At 36.4% G+C, this 20,882-nt stretch overlaps 6 protein-coding genes across 6 annotated transcripts; 2 read left to right on the forward strand and 4 right to left on the reverse strand.

Moving 5' to 3' along the window:
* Positions 1-172: 172 nt before the first annotated feature.
* LOC105315283 (uncharacterized) lies at positions 173-985 on the forward strand. The gene has a single exon (XM_011409873.1). The coding sequence runs from the start codon at positions 173-175 to the stop codon at positions 983-985; it is 813 nt and encodes a 270-aa protein (XP_011408175.1).
* A 445-nt stretch (positions 986-1,430) lies between these two features.
* On the reverse strand, positions 1,431-3,771 carry LOC100636060 (intraflagellar transport protein 57 homolog). The gene is made up of 11 exons (XM_020002562.1): positions 3,600-3,771; positions 3,429-3,537; positions 3,327-3,380; positions 3,212-3,265; positions 3,080-3,144; positions 2,838-3,027; positions 2,567-2,758; positions 2,334-2,414; positions 2,097-2,210; positions 1,827-1,893; positions 1,431-1,763 (listed from the first exon to the last, which is right to left on the reverse strand). Exons 1-11 carry the CDS (start codon positions 3,737-3,739, stop codon positions 1,585-1,587), a joined length of 1,245 nt encoding a protein of 414 aa, XP_019858121.1. The 5' UTR covers positions 3,740-3,771; the 3' UTR covers positions 1,431-1,584.
* Positions 3,772-3,841: 70 nt separating this feature from the next.
* Positions 3,842-20,870, forward strand: LOC100636186 (uncharacterized; the record flags this gene model as incomplete). Its single annotated transcript, XM_020001195.1, has 28 exons — positions 3,842-4,004; positions 4,053-4,120; positions 4,342-4,455; positions 4,504-4,547; positions 4,598-4,647; positions 4,708-4,767; positions 4,818-4,874; positions 5,031-5,100; positions 5,534-5,634; positions 5,696-5,726; positions 5,810-5,933; positions 6,075-6,231; positions 6,278-6,419; positions 13,264-13,361; positions 13,406-13,532; positions 13,678-13,761; positions 13,836-13,936; positions 13,993-14,162; positions 14,383-14,506; positions 14,683-14,730; positions 14,802-14,979; positions 15,098-15,243; positions 15,349-15,462; positions 16,313-16,528; positions 16,578-16,649; positions 16,706-16,772; positions 16,828-18,291; positions 18,355-20,870. Coding segments are annotated over exons 1-28 (6,615 nt in total), but the record flags the coding sequence as incomplete, so codon positions are not given.
* On the reverse strand, positions 6,595-7,313 carry LOC109586400 (uncharacterized). The gene is made up of 4 exons (XM_020002591.1): positions 7,086-7,313; positions 6,993-7,026; positions 6,873-6,952; positions 6,595-6,827 (listed from the first exon to the last, which is right to left on the reverse strand). The coding sequence occupies exons 1-4, from the start codon at positions 7,226-7,228 to the stop codon at positions 6,737-6,739; spliced, it is 348 nt and encodes a 115-aa protein (XP_019858150.1). The 5' UTR covers positions 7,229-7,313; the 3' UTR covers positions 6,595-6,736.
* LOC109586413 (uncharacterized) lies at positions 8,753-9,266 on the reverse strand. The gene is made up of 4 exons (XM_020002595.1): positions 9,117-9,266; positions 9,036-9,069; positions 8,916-8,995; positions 8,753-8,867 (listed from the first exon to the last, which is right to left on the reverse strand). Exons 1-4 carry the CDS (start codon positions 9,221-9,223, stop codon positions 8,780-8,782), a joined length of 309 nt encoding a protein of 102 aa, XP_019858154.1. The 5' UTR covers positions 9,224-9,266; the 3' UTR covers positions 8,753-8,779.
* LOC109586393 (uncharacterized) lies at positions 10,951-12,127 on the reverse strand. The gene is made up of 6 exons (XM_020002586.1): positions 12,030-12,127; positions 11,929-11,959; positions 11,799-11,881; positions 11,381-11,747; positions 11,215-11,294; positions 10,951-11,168 (listed from the first exon to the last, which is right to left on the reverse strand). The coding sequence occupies exons 1-6, from the start codon at positions 12,113-12,115 to the stop codon at positions 11,060-11,062; spliced, it is 756 nt and encodes a 251-aa protein (XP_019858145.1). The 5' UTR covers positions 12,116-12,127; the 3' UTR covers positions 10,951-11,059.
* Positions 20,871-20,882: the final 12 nt, after the last annotated feature.

The following is a 20,882-nucleotide window of genomic DNA, read 5'->3' on the forward strand; positions in this document are numbered from 1 at the left end:
TGTATGCATCCATGAATGCAGCAGCTGAAAGACAATGAGCCCCGCCTACTTTTATACTAATTAACCTAATTAGCCCGTGCTTGACAGTGAGTTTAGGAAGAGAAGCTCAAAGCAAAGTGAAGAAAGGAGGAAGAACAATAGCAAAAAGACCATGAAGCTACTTACCTATAATATGGGTGGTCTTTTATTGGAGAATTATACTGCTCGGCTAGAGGCACTGGGGCGACTAGTTCTTAGCAAGAAACCTGAATTCATAGCACTTCAGAACATGACAATTGATGGAATAAAGACACTGAGGACTCTCCCGTGGGCGACAAGATACAACACTATCCTCTCTCCGCCTGCTTCCTTCGAGAATAGAAAGAAATCCAAGTGTGTCATAATGTCAATATATTCTACAGACCAGAAGCTGAACGAGTTTACCTACAGAGACCCTGATACAGACAGGCACCTACTGTGGGTCGACTTTATCCTTAATGACAAGTACAAGCAGCCCTACAAACTGACCATAGGCACGACAGAGATCGCCATTGGTACTCCGACTGAAGTAATGGAGAAGTACATCAACCAGGCTCTGTTTGTGTCTCAGTCGCACGAGGATTGTTTCATAATGGGGGACTTTGCAATCTGTGAGCCGCTCAATGGGGTCCTGAATCTTAACGGTAACTGGAAAGACGCTTGGGAGGAGATAAATGAGACTGAGTCAGCCTCTTTGGGTAGCGGGCACTCTCTCGACCCTCCTAATAACTCACTCATTAAAGAGAAGACTCTCCCAAGCTTTAGACCCGATAGATTCATTTATAATACTCGACGATATAAAGTCGTGAGTATTGAGCTTGTGGGTATGTCTCCAGACGAGGTCCTTGGGACTCACATCAGCAACCATTATGGAGTAATGGCGTCGTTTGCTTTGCTTGATCCCCCTCTCCCTCTCGTTCCCCCTCCTGATGTCCCTTGCTCTTTCGAGGAACAGAAACAAGAATAAAATAATATATAAATGAAGAAAGACTTAATCACATTAATAAATTAATAATCTGAACTATTTTTAAGAGAAAGACTATTATAAATAATATTCTGTTTGGTATGTTTGCCCTTTTAGATTTGTTTGTTTTTCTTTCACTGTCTCTCTCTTGTGTTAATCATCCACTTTATTGAATCATTTTTCTCCCTTTTATAAACCAAGCATACCAATGGCAGCATCCAGTTATCAATAGCAATACATACCATGCCAATAACAATTCATACCATTTACTACATGCACACACAACAATAGGAGGAATAGAGAGAGAAGAATGAGCACTACAATTCTACAAAGCTAAGATATATCAACTTACACTACTACTGTAATAATTATTATAGGATTATAGTACTATTTTAAAATAATGATAAAAATGTTGTAATTATTGCAATTCTATATCATTCTCCCGCTCTTAATGTGTCAGAGTTCAGGATAGATGGCTAGTGTCAATCGCCAGCCATCCCTTCCCAGTAAATGCATTAAGAATGATTGTACATACCATGTACAATTGTACATAAATGTATACATATAGTGTGTGTACATCTAAGTGTGAGTTGTGGGTGTACTTAAAATAATGTTTTTGATTTCTTGTTATTTGCTCCTCCACTCATTTGGAGTCTGATTGCTGTCTTTGTCTTGTACTGTAGATCAAGGAGTGTGTGTTCCAACAGGCCAATCTGTACATCCATCTCAGTACACTCTTCCTTTAGTTTAGTTAATGCTTGCTTTATACGTACAACTGGGCCTATGGGGATTAAGAGACCACGTACATGTGTCATATGTGATAATCATAACGACCATTGCTCACCTGCATCCGTCATGCTGGTGCCCTTTTCATCCATTTCAGCTTTCACTAATTCTAACTGAGCAGATATCTAGAAAGAGAGAGAGAGAAAGAGAGAGAGAGAAAGAGAGAGAGAGAGAGAAAGAGAGAGGGAGAGAAAGAGATAATTAAAGAAGATGTAACCCTCTCCACCTGCAATAACCTATAGTTCAAACCCAAACCCACAAACATTAACCATGCCTACATGTACATGTACATATTACATGAACAAGTATTATGTACCAGTACCAGTACCTCTGCTAGTCTTTGGGAAAGGTCATTGACACTATGACTGCTTTGCTTGTACTCATTCCTAGCAGATGAGAGCTTGTCTTGTGATGAACGAAACATCAAGACTTGTGATTCTAACTACAGATACATGTACATTGTACAAAAGGAAAGATAGTAAGAACAACATGTAGACACCAACAGAAAAATAAAAAGAAAGAAAGAGAAGCAAAGGATGTACGGCAGATCTTTTTCTTTTCATACTTGTTGATTTATGTATTTCTCTCTTGAGCCAATTTTTTCAAGAGTTTTGGTGATTTCTGTATGAAGCTTATCCAAATGAATCTAAAGAAAGCACAACAGAAAATTACTGTACATGTACATGTATACTGTATACTGTGGTAGTACAAAATGTGCATGTGCATGTACATGTGTAAATTAGACAATGAAAGAGTTGAATAGAATGAGAGAAGTGTAAATGGTAGGAATAGCTATACCTTGGTATCTGATAGAACAGTTTTAATATTATCGTGATAATTGTGCATTTGCTCATAATGAAGCCTCCAGTCTCTATTGTCACTTCTGTAATGAACTTTAAGAGATGGTAAGACTCTCTCAACCTCTTGTCTCCACTCCTCAGGGTCTACTGTGTTCTCCATTGCATCTTCAAGCACCTCTTTAGCCTGCAACTGTAACAAAAAGAAAAAACATATACATGTATGGACAATGTACATACGTGTGTAATTATAATAAAAATATGATCTTTACTTCTTTGAATTGGTCGTGCTCGCTTAAGTTAAGATCCAGGAATATTGCCCCACCCCCTGCCCCACCCTCTTCATCACTCATATCATCAACGTCTTCTTGAATCTCCTCCTCCATCTTTGATAGAGATACCTCTTCAGGGCCATCTTGAACTGATGCTTCTTCCTGGCCTGTCTCCTCTGGATACACTGGCCTATATTAAAGAGGAGAACATGGACGTACTAGCTAGATCTAATTATAATTACTTTTCCCAGCTAAAGCGAGATCTCTCAAGAGCTTTATCCACCAACTGACTCAGTACATTACAAACCTACAGTACAAGATGTACGTATGCATGATTACTATTATTGTCTTTTAGTATTATTTATTATTCTGACCTGCTCTCCAGAGCCCGTTTTCAATTTCATTGGTGGAAAATTGGTCGGGACACCCTTTGTAAAGTAGAGATACAGTCAAATGACATGTACATGTACATGTAGTATAATATCTTACTAGTTTCTTTGCTTCAGCAATGATGGTAGCTATTGTAGCATTAGGATCATCATACTGTGTACAAATAGAAATGAAACAGAAAGATGGAAATATACTATTTACTTCTTGTGGTTGCTCTAAATGTGATCCACACAGGTTCAGTAGCCAGACTGATAGATTAGTGAATGCATGGAACTGCTCACCAGAATTAGTAGCTATAGCAAAATAATGCCTAGAGAAAAAAAAGAGTAGGATTTAGGATTAAAAATAATAAAAATATTGGTGATTTTCTACCTTGGTATTGGTCTAAATTTCAGCTTTTGACAAAAATTCTTCTCATATCCTAATATCTTTAATTTATCAATGGCTTCCTCTATCCTCAGAGTGATCAGGTGAGAGAGAAGAGGAGATTGACTCTCTCCCTCTCCCTCCATCTTTTATTATTATGTGTACCAATAACATGTGTCACCATGGTAACAATGTTCATGACGTCAGGAGGCGGGATTCACCAAATTAGTGGGCGTGTCTAGATCTGTATGGGCGTGGTTTAATGGAGGCATGTGCTTTTACATGCTTTAGCTTCTTTTTCGTTTTCTTGAGAAAAGAACGTGAGTTATAGACGTTAGAATGAGTTGGTCTGAAGAAGCAGTTGGACGGCACATTGCTGCAATAAAGTCCAGGGCTAAGAGCAAGGAAGAGGTGAGTGAATATTATAATTTCTAAAATAATAATTCATTTTTTCCACAGCTTAAGCTCCAAGGCTACACTTTAGCTCAATTGTGCTTAAAAGCAAAGCTCTATAGCCCAGCAATAGGGTAAGCAAGGAGACGTACATGTAATATTAAACGTTTATGATATTTGAACTTACTTAATCATGTACAATGTACTATAAATGATTGCTTGTAATTGTGGCAACTTAATATTAATGATTTTGATTTCAATCGCTGATTATGGAAGTGAAATGCTAGTTTATTCTTGTCTGGGGTCGATTAATTTAATATAATTATAAATGCAATACATAATTATTGTTTTACAGGTATCTAAGTGAGTATTTATCAATGAAGTCTGACGATTACAAAGCTCACAAGTTATTGGGAGAAGTTTATAAATGTAAAGACGAGACTGAACGTGCACTGGTCGCTTATAAGAGGTGTCATGTGACTGTCACGTGACTTTAATAATTATTATTTAATTGTAGGTCATTGTATTTCAAAAAGGATCAACCTGACGTTGTAATATCAAGTTAGTTATAACTAGTTATTAAGTGATTGAGGTGGGTGGGGTTTTTGTAGTTGGCGAATTGTATTGCGAAAGAGACGATGTGTCAGAAAATGAATTAAAAGTATAATTATAATCTATTATTATTATTTATATTATTTTTATTTTTATTATTATTTTAAAGGAATGGATTGAGCATGTTAAGAAATATCACCAAAATCATCCTGTCATAGCGAAGCTGAAAGTGGGTTCGGCTTTTGGGGTGTGGCCTAATTTTTATGCTTGTTTCCATAGGGAAAGCTAGTTGCGAATAGCAATAATGCTGGAGATGAACTGGTTTTAGAAATTATTGTAAGTAATTTAATTTAACCGTTATTATTAAAGATTTAATTGCTGCACTATTTGAAATAATTGTTAAAAATATGTTTATTTATACACGTATATGTAATGTATGGTACAATTATAATTGTACATGTACATTGTTGTATTTATTATTATTTTATGTAGGGAGGGATGGAGGAAGGCAGTGAAGATCCTTTGGTTTTAATGAAATTAGCAGAAAGATTTTTAGACCAAGGTATTACTAGTATCTATTCTTTATCTATTCTTTCTCTCTTCCTACATGTACAGTATTGGCTTCATGTCTGCATTAGTTCGACTTTAAAAATTCATAAAAAATCCAAATGTGATCGGAATCATCTCAAACTACATACATAACATAAGAACATGTATATGTATCAGAAAAAAATTATTAAAATGGAGAATTCTCTCTTAGTCATTTTTGGTGAAATTTGACCAAAATCCCTGTACTATAGTACAGGGACTTTGGCCTGATTTTGGAGCAACTTAAAAAATTCATAAAAAATCTAAATTTGATCGGAATCATCTCAAAATTGAAATGCAACATAAGAACATGTATATACATCAGATAAAATTATTAAAATGAAGATTTCTCTCTTTGCGATTTTTGACAATTTACCCTGTACCTCCATTTTTTTCTCTCTCGTCAGGTTGTCTGAATGAGTCCTATGGATTATTCAAAAGGTTTCGTTACAATAAAACTAACAGAAACAAAGTGGAACTGATGAGATTATTTATGGACTATCTTGAGGTACAGCTGTATGTACATGTACATTCCAAATTATAATAATTATTGCTATTTTTGTTCATAGAAATTATTAGGACTCTTATCAACTGATAAAGGTACTGTATCTCCTCATGATTTTTATTATAAGAAACAGAATCTATTTTAATTTTTACTTTTTATTTTGTGTTGTTCCCTATAGGTTTGCTGATATTGTATGTTTCAATTTCATTGCTGGAGACAATCATTGAAATATTTAACATTGAAATGATGAATGAGCATAAACACAAAACAACCGGTCAAAAATTAATACAATACTTGATAAAGTAAATAAAATTTGATACGCAAATTCTTTTTTTTCTTCTTTATGCATATAACATTATTGCTTCTTTTACTGCTGTATGTATCTCTGATTCTCTTAACCATTTCTTTCTCCCTCTCTCTCTCTCTCTCTCCCTCTCTTCTAGATATGATCATATTCTATACAAGGTTCTTTCTTTATCAAGTACAGCTGATGTTCGAAAGCTCTTGACTCAAGCAATGGAAGAAGTGCTAGGAGAGCTACAGTCTCACTGTTACTTCCTCCTCTCACAATACTTCTTCTCTTTCTGTTCTCCAAATAAAGCAAGTCTCATTTTATTACTTAAAATATATTTTATTTAATGTTTAGTTTGAATTGGGTGTGGCTTGTCTCTTAGCAACACTCAAGACTCCGCCTCTTAATATTGAATTATTTAACGAGCTCCCTCAGTCCCAGTATGATGAAATGGATCGTTGGTATCATAAAGGAGGAGCAAGACTATCAACAGCTGGTGAGTAAGGTCTATATTGTACATGTAATTATGTATTACGTAAACATTTTGTGAAGGTGCTCAAAGAAATTCCAATGTAAAATACTTCCTTGTATTGCCCCACCCAAAAATTATTGACTGGTTATTGTAGTACTATTTTTAGATTTTAAAAAATTCTAAATAAATCATACTGCTATACTGTTTTTCTACTGAATAGTGATGCATTACATGCTCAGCAATGCACACTCTAAGTTATTTCCAACTACAATTACTTAACTAATGTTATTTACTAACAGTTATGCTACATTGTGCTAAACATATCAAATCACAGCTCCAAGTTAATTCTCAATTGCAAAATGAATATTACCACTGCCAGATATTCCACTTGCTATTCGCCTCTCAAGCAAAGCTCTCTTCATGGCAGCACATCTTTGAAAGTAAAATGAAAAGTATTTTACATAATCAGACTCTTACTCTGAGCAGTAAACCCCATTTTCAAGATTAGTGTCTTTTGGTACTAGTTTAATGTCACCACAATTTCTGCAGATAGCACTCTGTAAATGAATGATTAACTAGCATTTTTAATTCTCTTACCTTTTTTTCAACTTGATTGTAAACATCGGCACATCTAATAAAGGAATGATAAGAAAAAGCTACATGTACATTTGTGTATATACATGTACTTACTTATTGCAATGTGGGCGAACAAAAGGAGTCATTTCATTCTTAGGAAGAGTAGCACCTTTGATGATTCGTTTACAACTTGCGCAAATAACATTCTGGGGTGCGTTGGACCCCTCTTGATCAACTCTGCTTTCAGAAGTACCCATTTGTCTCTGTGTGAAGCCGGGCCTGCTTTAAGTGTGGGCCTGCTTTAAGTGTGGGCCTGCTTTAAGTCTGTGCACCTGGATTATTAAGAAGTCACATTCCGCATACTTCAGTAGTTTTCAATCAATGTTAATACAGATGTGTTGTTATAACAACATTATCATTGATAATATACAGAAGTATGCCAAATGTGACTTCTTATTTCTTAATACTTTATAGGGGTTATATTTCACTGGTAATAAATTTCTCGTTTTCATTAAATTCGCAAAATTAAATTCCACAAAAGAGGTGTGGCACACTAGGAAAAATGGCTGCAGAAAGTAAGATTTGTGACAATTTATACCAACAAATGGCAAATCTGGACAAATTTGCGAAATTTTATACCAACAAAATAAAACCTTTATATGGTACCTTATAGTGGTTTGTTAGGATAGTAATTTTCACAAATGACCTGTGTCCAGAGGTTTGTGGAATTAATTTTTGCAAATTTCCATTATTCTGCCATCTTATACTGTATTAAATTGTTTTCCAAGAAATTTAATTTTGAAAAATTTGTTATCCTCAAAAAAACCTGCTATACAGTAATCCACACACTTGCAGTAGCTGATATGGGCCCTTTGTATGCTCTCTTTTGGTATTATTTACTCTTGCTATGGATAATGAGTTTAATAGCATCTAATAATAAGAGTACTATTGACATTTATCCCTTCTATTGTGTATTGTGATTTGTGATTACTCACAGTGGGAATATTTATACAGTACGTCAAATGTGTTGCAAATTGTTTATAGAAATAGCAAAATTATTACTGGCATAAATTAGAACACATTGAAGAGTCTATGAAGAAGTCTCACGTAATTATTATTAGTTAAATGTGTAGCACTTTTTGTAAGAACTGCAACAGAGCCAAGATGCTTAAAAGCCTTTAGACCATTATTGTGGTGTCTGTGATTTTCAGTATTACATGTAAATATAATATATTATGAAGAAAAGAGATGGGAGAGAGTCATTCTCTATCTCTCTCTTTATCTAATAGAATACACCCTGCAAACTTTTACTATAACTTTTAAAGGTTCTTCAATAAGCAGTCATTTATATGCTGTGACTGCACTACTTTGTTTCGTCATTACATATTGTAAATATTGAGTTCTACTCTAGTCGACAGGAGTTATGCATAGTGCTACCAACTTGAGTGTGTGTGTGTGTGCTTTTTCCTTATAAGGTGCAAAAACACTATGAATGTACCAATGTACATGTATTGTCACTTTACCCATTCTACAATTGTTCATGATTGGTTACTCTTGAAAGTTATTTTATGTGTCAATTTTACAGGTATATTTCTGTCTCTAACATACATGTATATAATGTAATGCCTGCACTATTGGCACTACACAACTCAGAACAGTGCTATAAAGCTAGTGTGAACACAGAAATACTAGTAGTTTATTAATACTGTTTTATTGTAAGCAACAATTTCCAACTACAATTACTTAACTAATGTTATTTATTAGCAGTTATGCACATTGTGCTAATAATATAAAATCACAACACCAAGTCAATTTTCAATTGCATGAAAAGAAGTACCGCTGGATTTTCCACTTTTTATTTGCTTCTGAATATATTCTCTTTTTAAGGCAGCACAGCTTTAAAAGTGAAATGAAAAGTATTTTGTACATAATGAGATCTCTTACTCGTTACAGTAAAATCCATTTTCAAGATCAGTGTCTTTTGGCACTAGTTTAACTTCACCACATGCACGGCAGACAGCACCCTGTAAATAAATGATTAACCAGCATTTTCAATTCTCTTACTTTCTTTTCAGCTTTTTTGTAACCATCAGCACAGCTGATAAAAGAATTACAAGGAGCATTTTCAAAAAAGTATAAGCTTACCCTTCACAATTTGGGCAAACATAAGCTCCATTCTTAGCACGTGTAACATTTCTGATGACTCGTTTGCAACCCGAGCAAGTAGCATCAACTGTCACTGTGTTACCCATTGAGCAGTTTTCTTGTTGCTTTCTTTTTCTCTGTGTATTCTAATTTTGGCATAGTCTGCAGTCAAAGGACTTTTGCTCGCTGTATTACGATTTATACTGTGTGGTTTTACCCGGAAATGAATAACTATTGTAATAACCAGAGCTGGGTTATTAAAACCTACGCAAAGCTGGGCAAAGCTAATAACTAGACTTAACAGTAGAAGATTTATTTCTGTTGCAATGATAATAATTAGGATTACTCTGAATTACTTCTTTTTGATTTACAATGCTCAGTAGTGTTTGTTGTTAATTTGATAATTTTTTCTTAAAATGCATACATTGCTATGGTATTCTCAGAAGCTAATGAATATTATTGGTGGTTGCTCAGAGTATAATGTATAGCTGTTTATAACACTGGATATGTCAACAAATCTGACAATGTATCCCTAACAGTTACTAAGAAAAACACTTACTAATGGCAACAGTGATTATAAGTGTCTTGAACTAAAAGCTTTTCTGAGTAAATAGGTGTGCTGCATTACAGTACTATTTGTTTCATTAATATAGTCTGTATTGCTATTTATATAGTACTTTTACATCTACATTGTCTTGTATATAATTTAGCAAGGGTTTTTATTGATAATTAACATGTATATGTGACAGTATTATGTGTTTACCTGCATTGGTAGCCACTCAAGCATTTTTTCCTTCTTTTGACTTTCAGTATTCATCAAGATATTGCTTTGGTACAGCATGACCATTCAATTTTATAGTATCTGCCATAATTTTCAAAGCTTTGTAATCTTTATCTCCCATGTGAATTCTCATTTTGTGAATGCAACTGTGCATAAAATTTTCATGATAACAATTTTTATGTTATTACTGTTGTCACTTACACTTCGCAAAGGAAGAATCCATCTTTTTCACAATCATAGTCCTGCTTAACTATCGCTTTACAGCAACCACACTGGTTTGACTAAGTAAAAAGAGCCTACCATTATTCTATCTTAATTCAAACGGCTTGTCTAAACCACCTCAGGTTTAAACTGGTTTAATTGCAGTGTAGCTGCTTCAGCAGCTATACTTACATATGTATGTAAGTAAAATGGTTTCTGTACATTGAACTTGCATGTTTTGCAGTCCTTTGGCTCTTGCTCTCACTCTCACTCTTGGGTCTTGCACAGCTACATGTATTATGATAAAGACTTAGCAAAAGATAGCTTTAATGTTACTTACTCATCACACTTGACTTTTTTATCAATGAATATTCCAGCACCTTGTATTATGCAATTACAATTCATACACTTCTTGTTTGCAACTGCTCCTAGTCCGGCTCCCATGATTGTTATCGTCAAATGTAGACAAAAACTTACTAGAGCTTCTATTCATACTCTAGCTGTGGCTTAGCACGAAAATAATTTATAGTAACCAAACCTGTATGGTGCCTACATTTGTATTTCTCATTGTATTGACCAATCAGATTGCTTGATTTCTGGTTTGTAAAGAGTTTTCCTAGAAGGTTAATAGTAATGCAGGTTAATAACTAGCCCAAAAGTGATGAAGGTCATAGATACCTCCACCTTGTTGTACCATACAGTGCAGGGCTGTAAATTTCATCAATTTTGAGATTATTTAAAAATTCATGAAAGTTAATTTATTATAGTACAAGATGGCACACAATATAATTTGATAGCAAAGCTATGTTTGACTATCAACAGCTGGTGAATGAGTAAGTGTAGTATAGCATGAAAGTTTTATGAGGACTTTATTTTGCAATGGCAATATACGTTATTATTGAATAATGGACAATATTTAATAATTGTACTAGCTAAGTCTACATGTACATATACATAATGTTTAGTTATTTAAAGCCAATCGCTGCTGATATTTTGGCCAATCTTCAGGAGGAGCTTCTAGCATCTTCTCTAATGCTTTCATTCTGAACATGCGATAATCTCCTGCGCACCTATGAAAAAAACATTAGGTAGATTATTATATCATCAATTACTTACTGGTCACAAAGACATTTGCCTTCTTTTTTAAAATATCCTTTTACTTTTATAATAGAGCGACAATCATCACATATAACACTCTGCAAAAGAAGTTTTGCATGATTCAGTTAATATCATGTTTGTAAACATAATTTCGGCAAGTATTTTTATACTAGTACAATTTTACCTTGTCACTCTCATTCACTTTTCTTTCGTATTCCTGTTGATCCACTCTCCATTGATGTTCCCATTCATCCTTTTTCCTTTGGTGTTTTAATTCATCTGCTTTCCTTTGGCATTCCAATTCATCTATCCTCCTTTGACGCTTAAATTCATTCAGTTTTTTTTGACGTTCCCATTCATCCAATCTCCTTTGACGTTCTAATTCATCTGCCTTTCTTTGGCGTTCCAAGTCCTCCGCTTTCTCCTGGCGCTCCAACTCATCAAGATACTGCTGTGGTACAGTATAGCCATTAAACATTATGGTGTCTGTCATAGCTTTCAGAGCTTTGCTATCTTTGTTTCGGATGTAAGATCTAGCATTCTCACTGCAACTGTAAGTAAGAATTAATAAGATAGCTATACTCATAGTGTCATTGCCTTACACATCACAAAGGTAGCATCCAGTTCTCTGCATGTAGTTATACTTCAGATTATCTACCTTCCTGCAGCAGGCACAAGTTTTTGGCTAAACAAGGAGATACTAGTTAATTATTAATATTTATAATAACTTACATATACAACTCCTCTCTTGATCCTTGCACAGCTATCACGATAAAGAATTAATAATAAACATACATATAGCTATTATAGTTATATGTGTATATGTTACTCACTCATCACACTTGATATCACCAGAGAATATTCCTGCATTTCGTACTCTACAGAAGCAATCAGTACAGCGTTTGGTAACTGATACCATGATTCTATTGTGATCTGCAGACAAAGGATTCTCTAGCTCTTCTGTTTGTTCTTTTGCAGCATCGAAATTTATACTGTGTGGTTTTTACCCGGAAATACTTATTAGAATACGTAATGATGCGTATTAGTAGAAACCAAACAAAATCTTAATTAATAAAATAATATATTTTTCCTATTACATGTTCAGTACATTCCAGAATTAATCTGCCTTCAATTTACTTGTTCCTTGTTTATAATTTGTCAGAAGTTGAACTGTGATGCTGTGCATCATATCTACATGTACGCGTCTTGTATTTTGTGGTATTTCTCAGAAATTTGTGAATATTATTTTGTGGTTGCTGAGATTATATATAACATAGAAACTGCTGTGTATTCTACCAAAGGACATTTCTTATGATTCAATGCACTTACTAAGAAAAGTACTTTACCAATAGCAACAAGACTTGCCTATAGCTACTAGCAGTGGCGGAGCTGGAACTAAACTGATGCCCGGGCCCGGATGTGGGTGTGTCCTGTTTTTAGCTTTTTCCATAGATGCTTTTTAATTTTCTTTGGGTATTTTACTTGAAAATGCTTGCTAATTGCTTATATGCACCTGTATGCACTTGTTAGTACTCTGGTGAGGCTTGTGCTTGGCTTTATCTAAACTTTGGGCAAGAAATTGTTTACATTGCATCTAATGAATCTCATTACAGAGCTTTGATGCCCGGGCCTAGGCCCGTGTGGGCCCGGGTTCAGCTCCGCCACTGGCTACTAGTAAGAACTTTCTTATTAATAAAAGATTATTAGTAGCAAAAAGGACTATGAATCCTTGTAACTGAACACCTGAGCCAACATAGCTTCATATCGCTATTATAATGCATATGCCACTAGCACAGCTCCATATCGCTAGTATAGCACAACACGTCTATATCCGATATCATACAAGTGATGCTACATCTACTTGGCCCTTAGTACTAATAATTTCAGTATACTTGTATATTTATTCAATATAGTTTTTATGTCAGTATAGTCACTGAATTAATTTGTCTGGCTAACTTTGCCAGAACTGGTTATTGTTGGCTACAAACAACTTGTCATCATTGTTTATTTGTTACTTGATTCCAATAAACATGTTTATCATTAGTTTTTTTATTTCTTGTCATTTAGTTCGAGAGTTACAATTATTATTAAAAGAGAAAGGAGTGAATGATGTTACTGACTGTATCAAGAAATCATCAGATGAGCTGAGGAAAGCATTACATCAGGTGACAATCACATGACTATCACATTACATGTACCTCTCCTACAGTTGTCCAGGAGTTATGATAGAAGGAAGTCATTCATAGCACATGATAATACTCTATCATCATTGAAACCAGCACTACTGGTAGATCAGTATAAGGAAAATACTTCTTTCAATCTACAGTGTGACCTTAGTAAGATTAATAGAGAGTGAACATGGGGGATGTGAATATTATTGTTTTTGAAAAAGAAATACAGAATATACATTTACATGTACATAGAAGAAGTGTAGACATACAAATGTACATGTATTATATGTTTCTATTTGTTCATTGTTAGTATATATTGATGAATACAGTGAAGTATTATCAGCTCTTGTCTGGTTGTCTTTGGTCTATAAATCAGTTGATACCACCATACCTTGTAAGTACATTATATTCTACACATGTACATGTACTCATGTCTCTTTCTTGCTGTACCACTCTTTTGTTCTTTAGTTGATGACTGGTTTAGTATTAAGTTATTCCCATCATTACAACAGCCCACACCAATGCTGAGCAAAACTGACACCTCTGCACTCTGTCACTATGATATTGAAGTGGGTTTACATGTTCCTGTTGCTTAAAATAGTTCATGATCATTTGTTTTTAATAGGCGCTCCTAGTTCTATCAATGAATTGGTTTATGGAGTCACATGATGTCCAGTCACATGACTTGTCCTCTCTACTGGTTGATAAAGGACTCTCATGGTCGCTGATAGCCTTACCTGATCATTATAATACCATATATGGTAACATTAGGAGACTACATGATAAGAACATAAGGTATTGAATGCAAGATATGTGTCATTGTAATTATTATTGTCATGTGATTATATATGGCATTAATGATTCATACTTATTTTCACATGCACACACTTTATGTCATTAATGAATTATGCTTATTCTCTCACTCACAGTTACTTGTATGTGGTCTACAGTTATGTGTACTTACACAATGTACTCTTTCCCTCTCTCAATCTCCCTCCCTCTTTCCCTTCTATAGTATCAGTGAAGGTTTGATAATTAAGAAAAGTATCAGTTCATTCCTTTCAGAGTTTCGCTGTCATCCTCCATACCTCCTCAATGTCACTCAAGTACTGACACTAGCAAGACACTTCCAAAATAAAGTATACACACACTCTCTATCTCCTACTCCCTCCTATTCTCCTTGCACTAGTACATGTACATACTAATGTATCTTCTTCTTTGATTACTGCTATTACTTGTCCTCTTATTGTTCTTCTAATATTTTACATTGCACTTTCTTCTTTGCCCCCCCCCCTCTCTCTCTCTCTTTCATTAGGCTGAAAGCTTAGTCAGTATACCTGGTTATGATAGAGACTCAATAACTGTTAGTACTACATGTACATGTACCTTCCCTTAAGATTGAATTATTATACTATTCTGTATACCTTTCTGTAGGTGCTCGTTAAATGGAGTAGTCACTATTGGTCGGTTCTGTTGAATGAATATGTTGGAAAACCAACCGGACACACTCCAAAGAGACAACAGAAGCCTCAAAAGGGAGCGGTTTACTCCTCCCCCTTTAGGAACAAGGGATCACCTCAACTGCTGTCCACCCACTCACCTTTAAGAACAAGTAAAGGAGAGAAGGAGGAGGAGGAGGAGTGAAATTAGAATAGATAGAGATAGACAAGAGGGAGGAGCTTAGTTGTTATTATTATCATTCTATTTTTATCCTTTTCTTCTATTTTTAGAAGACAAGGGGGTACTAAGTGATGAGGAGAAGGATGAGTGTTACATGTCACTGGCCAGTTGTGCCATGTATCAGAATGACTCTGAACTAGCTTTAACGTATTATAAACTTGTACCAACTGCACACTCCTTTTGGAATCAATCTCAGGTCAGGATCAGTACCAAATGAGTATCAATATTAGCATCAAATCAATAGTATTGATATATCATTGATTTGTGTCAGTGATTCCATCATTTCCTTTCATTACTTTAGATATATGCCTTGTTATCTGATTCTAATGATGGTGATATGAAAGTGTCTTTGTTAACAAGTTCATTATCAGCTATACAGAGAGCACAAAGATATGTCATTGACTCCAATGATCAGGTATACTTTACAAATACCATGTGCTATAATCATGCACGTGTAATATCCTATGTTACATGTACATGCTGTATATGAGAAGTTTAGGTCAATCCCTAGCTTTAAAAAATTGCAAATTTTAACCATGTAAAATTGCATTTTCTGATGCATATTGATGTCCTTATGCTATGTAGAAAGTTTGAAGAGATTCCGACTAAAATTATTCGAGTTACAGCCATTTTAAAAAATGGGCCGATTTCTCAAAAATTTCCTGTACTATAGCCCATGGTTTTTTCCAAAAAATGGCTCCAAAATCACCCCCAATTTTTATTACATTTTTTGATACATATTGATGTCCTTATGCTATGTAGAAAGTTTGAGGAGATTCCGACTAAAATTATTCGAGTTACAGCCATTTTAAAAAATGGGCCGATTTCTTAAAAATTTCCTGTACTATAGCCCATGGTTTTGTCCAAAAAATGGCTCCAAAATCACCCCCAATTTTTATTACATTTTCTGATACATATTGATGTACTTATGCTATGTAGAAAGTTTGAGCTGATTCCAACTAAAATTATTCAAGTTACAACCATTTTTAAAGATAGGCCATTTTCTGAAAAATACCCTGTACTATAGCCCATGGTTTTTTCCAAAAAATGGCTCGGAAATCACCCCCAGATTTTTATTACATTTTCTGATACATATTGATGTACTTATGCTGTGTAGAAAGTTTGAGGTGATTCCGACAAATATTTTTAAAGTTATGAGCATTTTAAAATTTAAAATGCTTATTATACATGTACATTATGATGCATGTACAAACACACATAGTACATTCACATCAAGTTATAAATTAAATTGTCCAATTATTTAGGAGTTAGTTAAGAGGATCGATGATGAGAAAGAGAGAATTCAAGAGCTTCTGGACTCCGCCAGATTGTCAAATGAGACCACACCTACTGCCACACCCACTGCAACTCCCAGTAATAGTGCCAGTGTTTCTTCTTTACTCAAATATGAGGCCACACCCACTTCACGACGTACAAAAATTGTAGATGATACCGATAGTTTTGACCAAACTCCTACGCAAGTAAGTCTTTAATTTATAATAATTTTAAATTTCTTTGTTTAATTTTTAGGATTTGTCCGAATCTATTAGAGAGAGAGATGTTAAAATTGCCTCATTAGAGAAAAAACTGAAATTTCTCACGGTATCTATTTAGAATTATTTTTAGTTTATTTTTCATTATTATTTTCTTATTATTAGGAGCAGATTAGTGACATCAAATTTTTACAGAAAAGCCCTTCACAACCTCTCATATCTCCACGAAACGGCAAGTGATGTATTTGAAATTTTAATTGTTTTAATTTCACTCCTTCTCCTTACAGGTGCTTTAGATGCTAGTCCTACCGTCAACCAGTTAAGAACGAAACCTTTATTTACTTCACCTCCCCAAGTTTCAGCAACTCCGCCACATGAAAGAGGTTCTCAGTTTCCTCCTGCTCCTCCTCACCCAACTCCAGCTCACCGTTTCCCTCCTCCTCTCTCTCACCTTCCCTCTGCCCACCCTCCCTCGATAATGCCGTTTCAATTTGGATCTGCTCCCATCTCTTCATCTCAATCTTTAACGTTTAGCTTCCGTTCCTCTGTACCCTCTCAGTATCAGTCTCCTGCGGTCACCTCTCCTCCTATAAGAGGGGTTCTCCCCCCGTCTCAGTCCCCATCTGATGGCGGGTATTCTCCTTCTTCAGCTAAACATGCTCCTCCCACAATGTCACCTCCTGGTAAAGTTATTCCAATGCCTAAGCCAGTTTCTATTAGTCAAGATGCTCTTAATGTTAGCTTGAATGGTGCTACTGCGTCAGTTAGTGCAGCTGGTGGGTTCTCATTTGGTTCTGTGACTAGTGGTACTAATGCTTTGTCTAGTGGGAGAGGGTTTTCAATGGGCTCCCTCTCAACTCGCCCTCCTTTATTACCAGCACCTGCTACTGGCCCACAGTTTAATACAGCTGCTACTGGGCCTCAGTTTAATATACCTACCACTGGGCCTCAGTTTAATACAGCTGCTACTGGCCCACAGTTTAATACAGCTTTACCTAAGAATCTGTTTAGTTCATCACCTGCAGTGACTACTTCAATCAGCCTTCCTTCTTTTCCTCCATCTTTACATGGTGCAGTATCATCCACTCCATCTTTTGGAGTATCTTCCACTAGTTTTCCTACTCCTTCCTTTGTTGCTTCAAAAGGTCCTCATACTATTCACTATGGTGCTCCTCCTGTCTCTATCAGCAGCACTACTGCAGTTCATAGCAGTAGCAGTACTGGGGCATTGCCGCCTTTTCAATTTGGGAATAAAACTACTCCAGGCAGTGCTGTACCATCTTTTGTAGGAGGACCACCAGTTCAGGTCGGAGGAATGAAGCTATCAACTCCTCATCAGTTAGTACCTGCTTCTACTGGTGGAGCACCATTGCCTCAATATTCATCTTCTAATACAGGACCATTTCAGTTGGCACCTGCTTCTACTGGTGGAGTATTGTTGCCTCAGTTTCCATCTTCTAGTGCAGGACCAATGCAGACACCATTTTCTTTGGCAACTCCTCCATTTTCAGCTATGTCTGCAACTCCTCCTCGATTACCTTTTCAGTTATCAAGTACTCCTCAGTTTAAAGGACCAGCTAGTTCATCAGTGCCTCAGTTAGGAGCTACTCAACCAGCAATCAGCAGTGGCTCTGTTTCATTACTTGGCCCTGGACCATCCACTCTTCCACCAACCTTCATGGGAGGACTAGGAACCACATCTTTTGTGATGCCACAATCAAATGTTGCTCCTACTTTTCCTCCACTTAAAGGTAATATGTATATTGTTTCATTCTCATGAACATTGACTTACATTCTCCTTCTCTTCTTTATAGGTCCTACTAATGCAGCAGTCACTAGTACTCCTCCTCCTATCACCAGATCATTATTCTTGAGTACCACTACCACTACTGTATCACAGTTCACTCATCAGTTCAGTACTGGGTCTGCTGTTTCACAGTTCAATGCAGTTTCTACAACTAGTTCAGTCTTTACACTGTCCTCTTCAGCTCAAGTATCATTTGCTACTTCAACAACCAAACCATCCTTCACTGCTCCTCCTACTAGTATTGCATCTAAAGGACTTATGTCTGGGAATTTTGTACCCACTACTAGTGCTATGGCTGCAACTACCAGCACTAGCATGCCCTCATTATTTAGTACTTCTGTGACTGCACCTTCTTTATTGGGTAGCACTTTCTCAAGTACTAGCGCATCCGTCCTTACTAACAAACCACTCCCTCTTTTATTATCAAATACTCCTGCTAAATTGGAAGGAGATGAAGAAGAGGCAGTAGCTCCTTCTCCTGATATCAGTTTTGAGTTTACTCCTCTTGTTTCATTGCCGGAGGTTGAAGATCTGACTAGTGGAGAAGAGAATGAAGACGTCCTCTTCTCTGAGACTGGCAAACTCTATAGGTTTGATTCTATACTCAAGCAATGGAAGGAGAGAGGCAAAGGAGTTATTAAGATCCTCAAACACAAATTGAAGGGAAAGTCCCGAATCTTAATGAGACGTGAGCAGATATTAAAGATATGCTGCAATCACTTTATTACAAATGACATGTGCATGTCTCCTTTTGGTAATACACAGAAGTCAATGATGTGGTACACTTTGAGCGATTTCTCTGATGAAGTCTGCAAGCCTGAGAAGCTAGTGATCAGGTTTAAGTCTATTAGCATGGCAAATGACTTTAAGGAAACGTTTGAGAAATGCGTTAAAGAGACCAAATCAAGCGATACTAAACCACCTCCATCCTTGTCTCCTTCTCTCCCTCCCTCTTCACTCCCTCCCTCAACTGCTTCTACTTCACAGACCAGTGTTAAGCCTCTTACTGTTCAGTCTGCTCCAGGTCAGTGGGAGTGCTCTGTCTGTTATGTCTCTAATAAACCTGAGGCTGTTAAGTGTGTGGCTTGTGAAGCTTCTAGAGTAGGAGGTGGTGGTATCTCTTCAACTCTCTCTCTTCCTTCGTTATCAAGTTTTAAAGCTCCAGCTTCTCTTAAAAGCACACCAGGGACTCAATTGAAGCCATTGGCCTCATTGTCCTCTAAAGGTGACTGGGAGTGTTCAGCATGTTATGTCTCCAATAAAACTGATGCTATTTATTGTGTTGCCTGTGGTGCAGGGAAGGATGGAGCAGCAGCACCATCATCATCATCAACTGGTTCTGTTAATCTGTTATCAGGATTTAAATCTTCAGCTATATTGGGAGGAGGTGGTATGACATTGAAAGGACTAACATTACCATCTTCAACTAGTAGCACCACTGGAGGAGGAGGTGGATTGGCAAGCGGTGGTGGCATGTCTTTAAAAGGATTTTCACTGTCTTCAGGACTCAATACAGCTCCATCTACTAGTATTGGAGCACCTCTAAGTGGCGGCGGTATGTCTTTAAAAGGATTTTCGTTGCCTTCAGGACCCAATACTTCTTCTAGCACCATACCATTGGCCACTAGCACCACACCATTGGCCACTAGCATAGGAGGAGGAGGAACTGGAATAAAAGGACTTTCATTGCCTTCAAGCAAACCAGCAGAAGAAGAAGAGGAAGAAACTGATGAAGAAACTGAAGAGGAGGAGGAGGAACAGCAAATTCCAGTACAGAGTAAATCCACCAGTCAACAGTTTCAGGCAGTTACTGGGCAAAAGGGAACTTCTTCATTCTCATTCAGTTCATTTGCTGCACAGCAAGGTGGCTTCACTTTTAAAAAACCTGTTGAAGCTAGAGATGCCAGCATGAGTCCTAAGAAAGGAGAGCCTGAAGATGATGAAGGAGATCCGGAGAAAGAGCAAGAGATTCACGTGAAGCCACTAGTGAGTTTAGAGAGACTAGACTCCATTCCTACTGGAGAAGAAAATGAAGAAGCAATGTTTTGTGAGAAGGGGAAGCTGTTTCGATTTGACAGTAACCAGTGGAAGGACAGAGGAGTTGGTGAGATGAAGATATTATTGAATAGATCCACAGGAAAATGGAGATGTGTGATGCGTAGAGACCAGACTCACATTGTATGCTGCAATTTCCTATTAGCAGCAGGAATGAGTCTTAGCCCATACCAAGAGAGTAACAGAATATTTACATTTTCTGCTAACGATTATTCAGATGGCGAATCAAATCATTCAATGTTCACACTACGTTTTAAGACAAAAGAGATTGCCGAAAGATTTAAGACAATGTTTGAGAGAGGATGCTCTGGGGAGAGTGTTAGTGATGAAAGAGAAGATACTGATGGGGGACATGATGAAAGAATAACTGAAGACAAAGATGACAAAGAAGAAAGGAAACAAGATGAAAAGGAAGAAATGGCTGAAGAGGAAGAAATGGCTGAAGACAAAGATGAAGAAGAAGAAGAAACAGAAGAGCAG

The sequence above is a fragment of the Amphimedon queenslandica genome, unplaced genomic scaffold (assembly GCF_000090795.2).
Source record: "Amphimedon queenslandica unplaced genomic scaffold, v1.1 AMPQUscaffold_13514, whole genome shotgun sequence".
Taxonomy (NCBI): Eukaryota; Metazoa; Porifera; class Demospongiae; order Haplosclerida; family Niphatidae; genus Amphimedon; species Amphimedon queenslandica.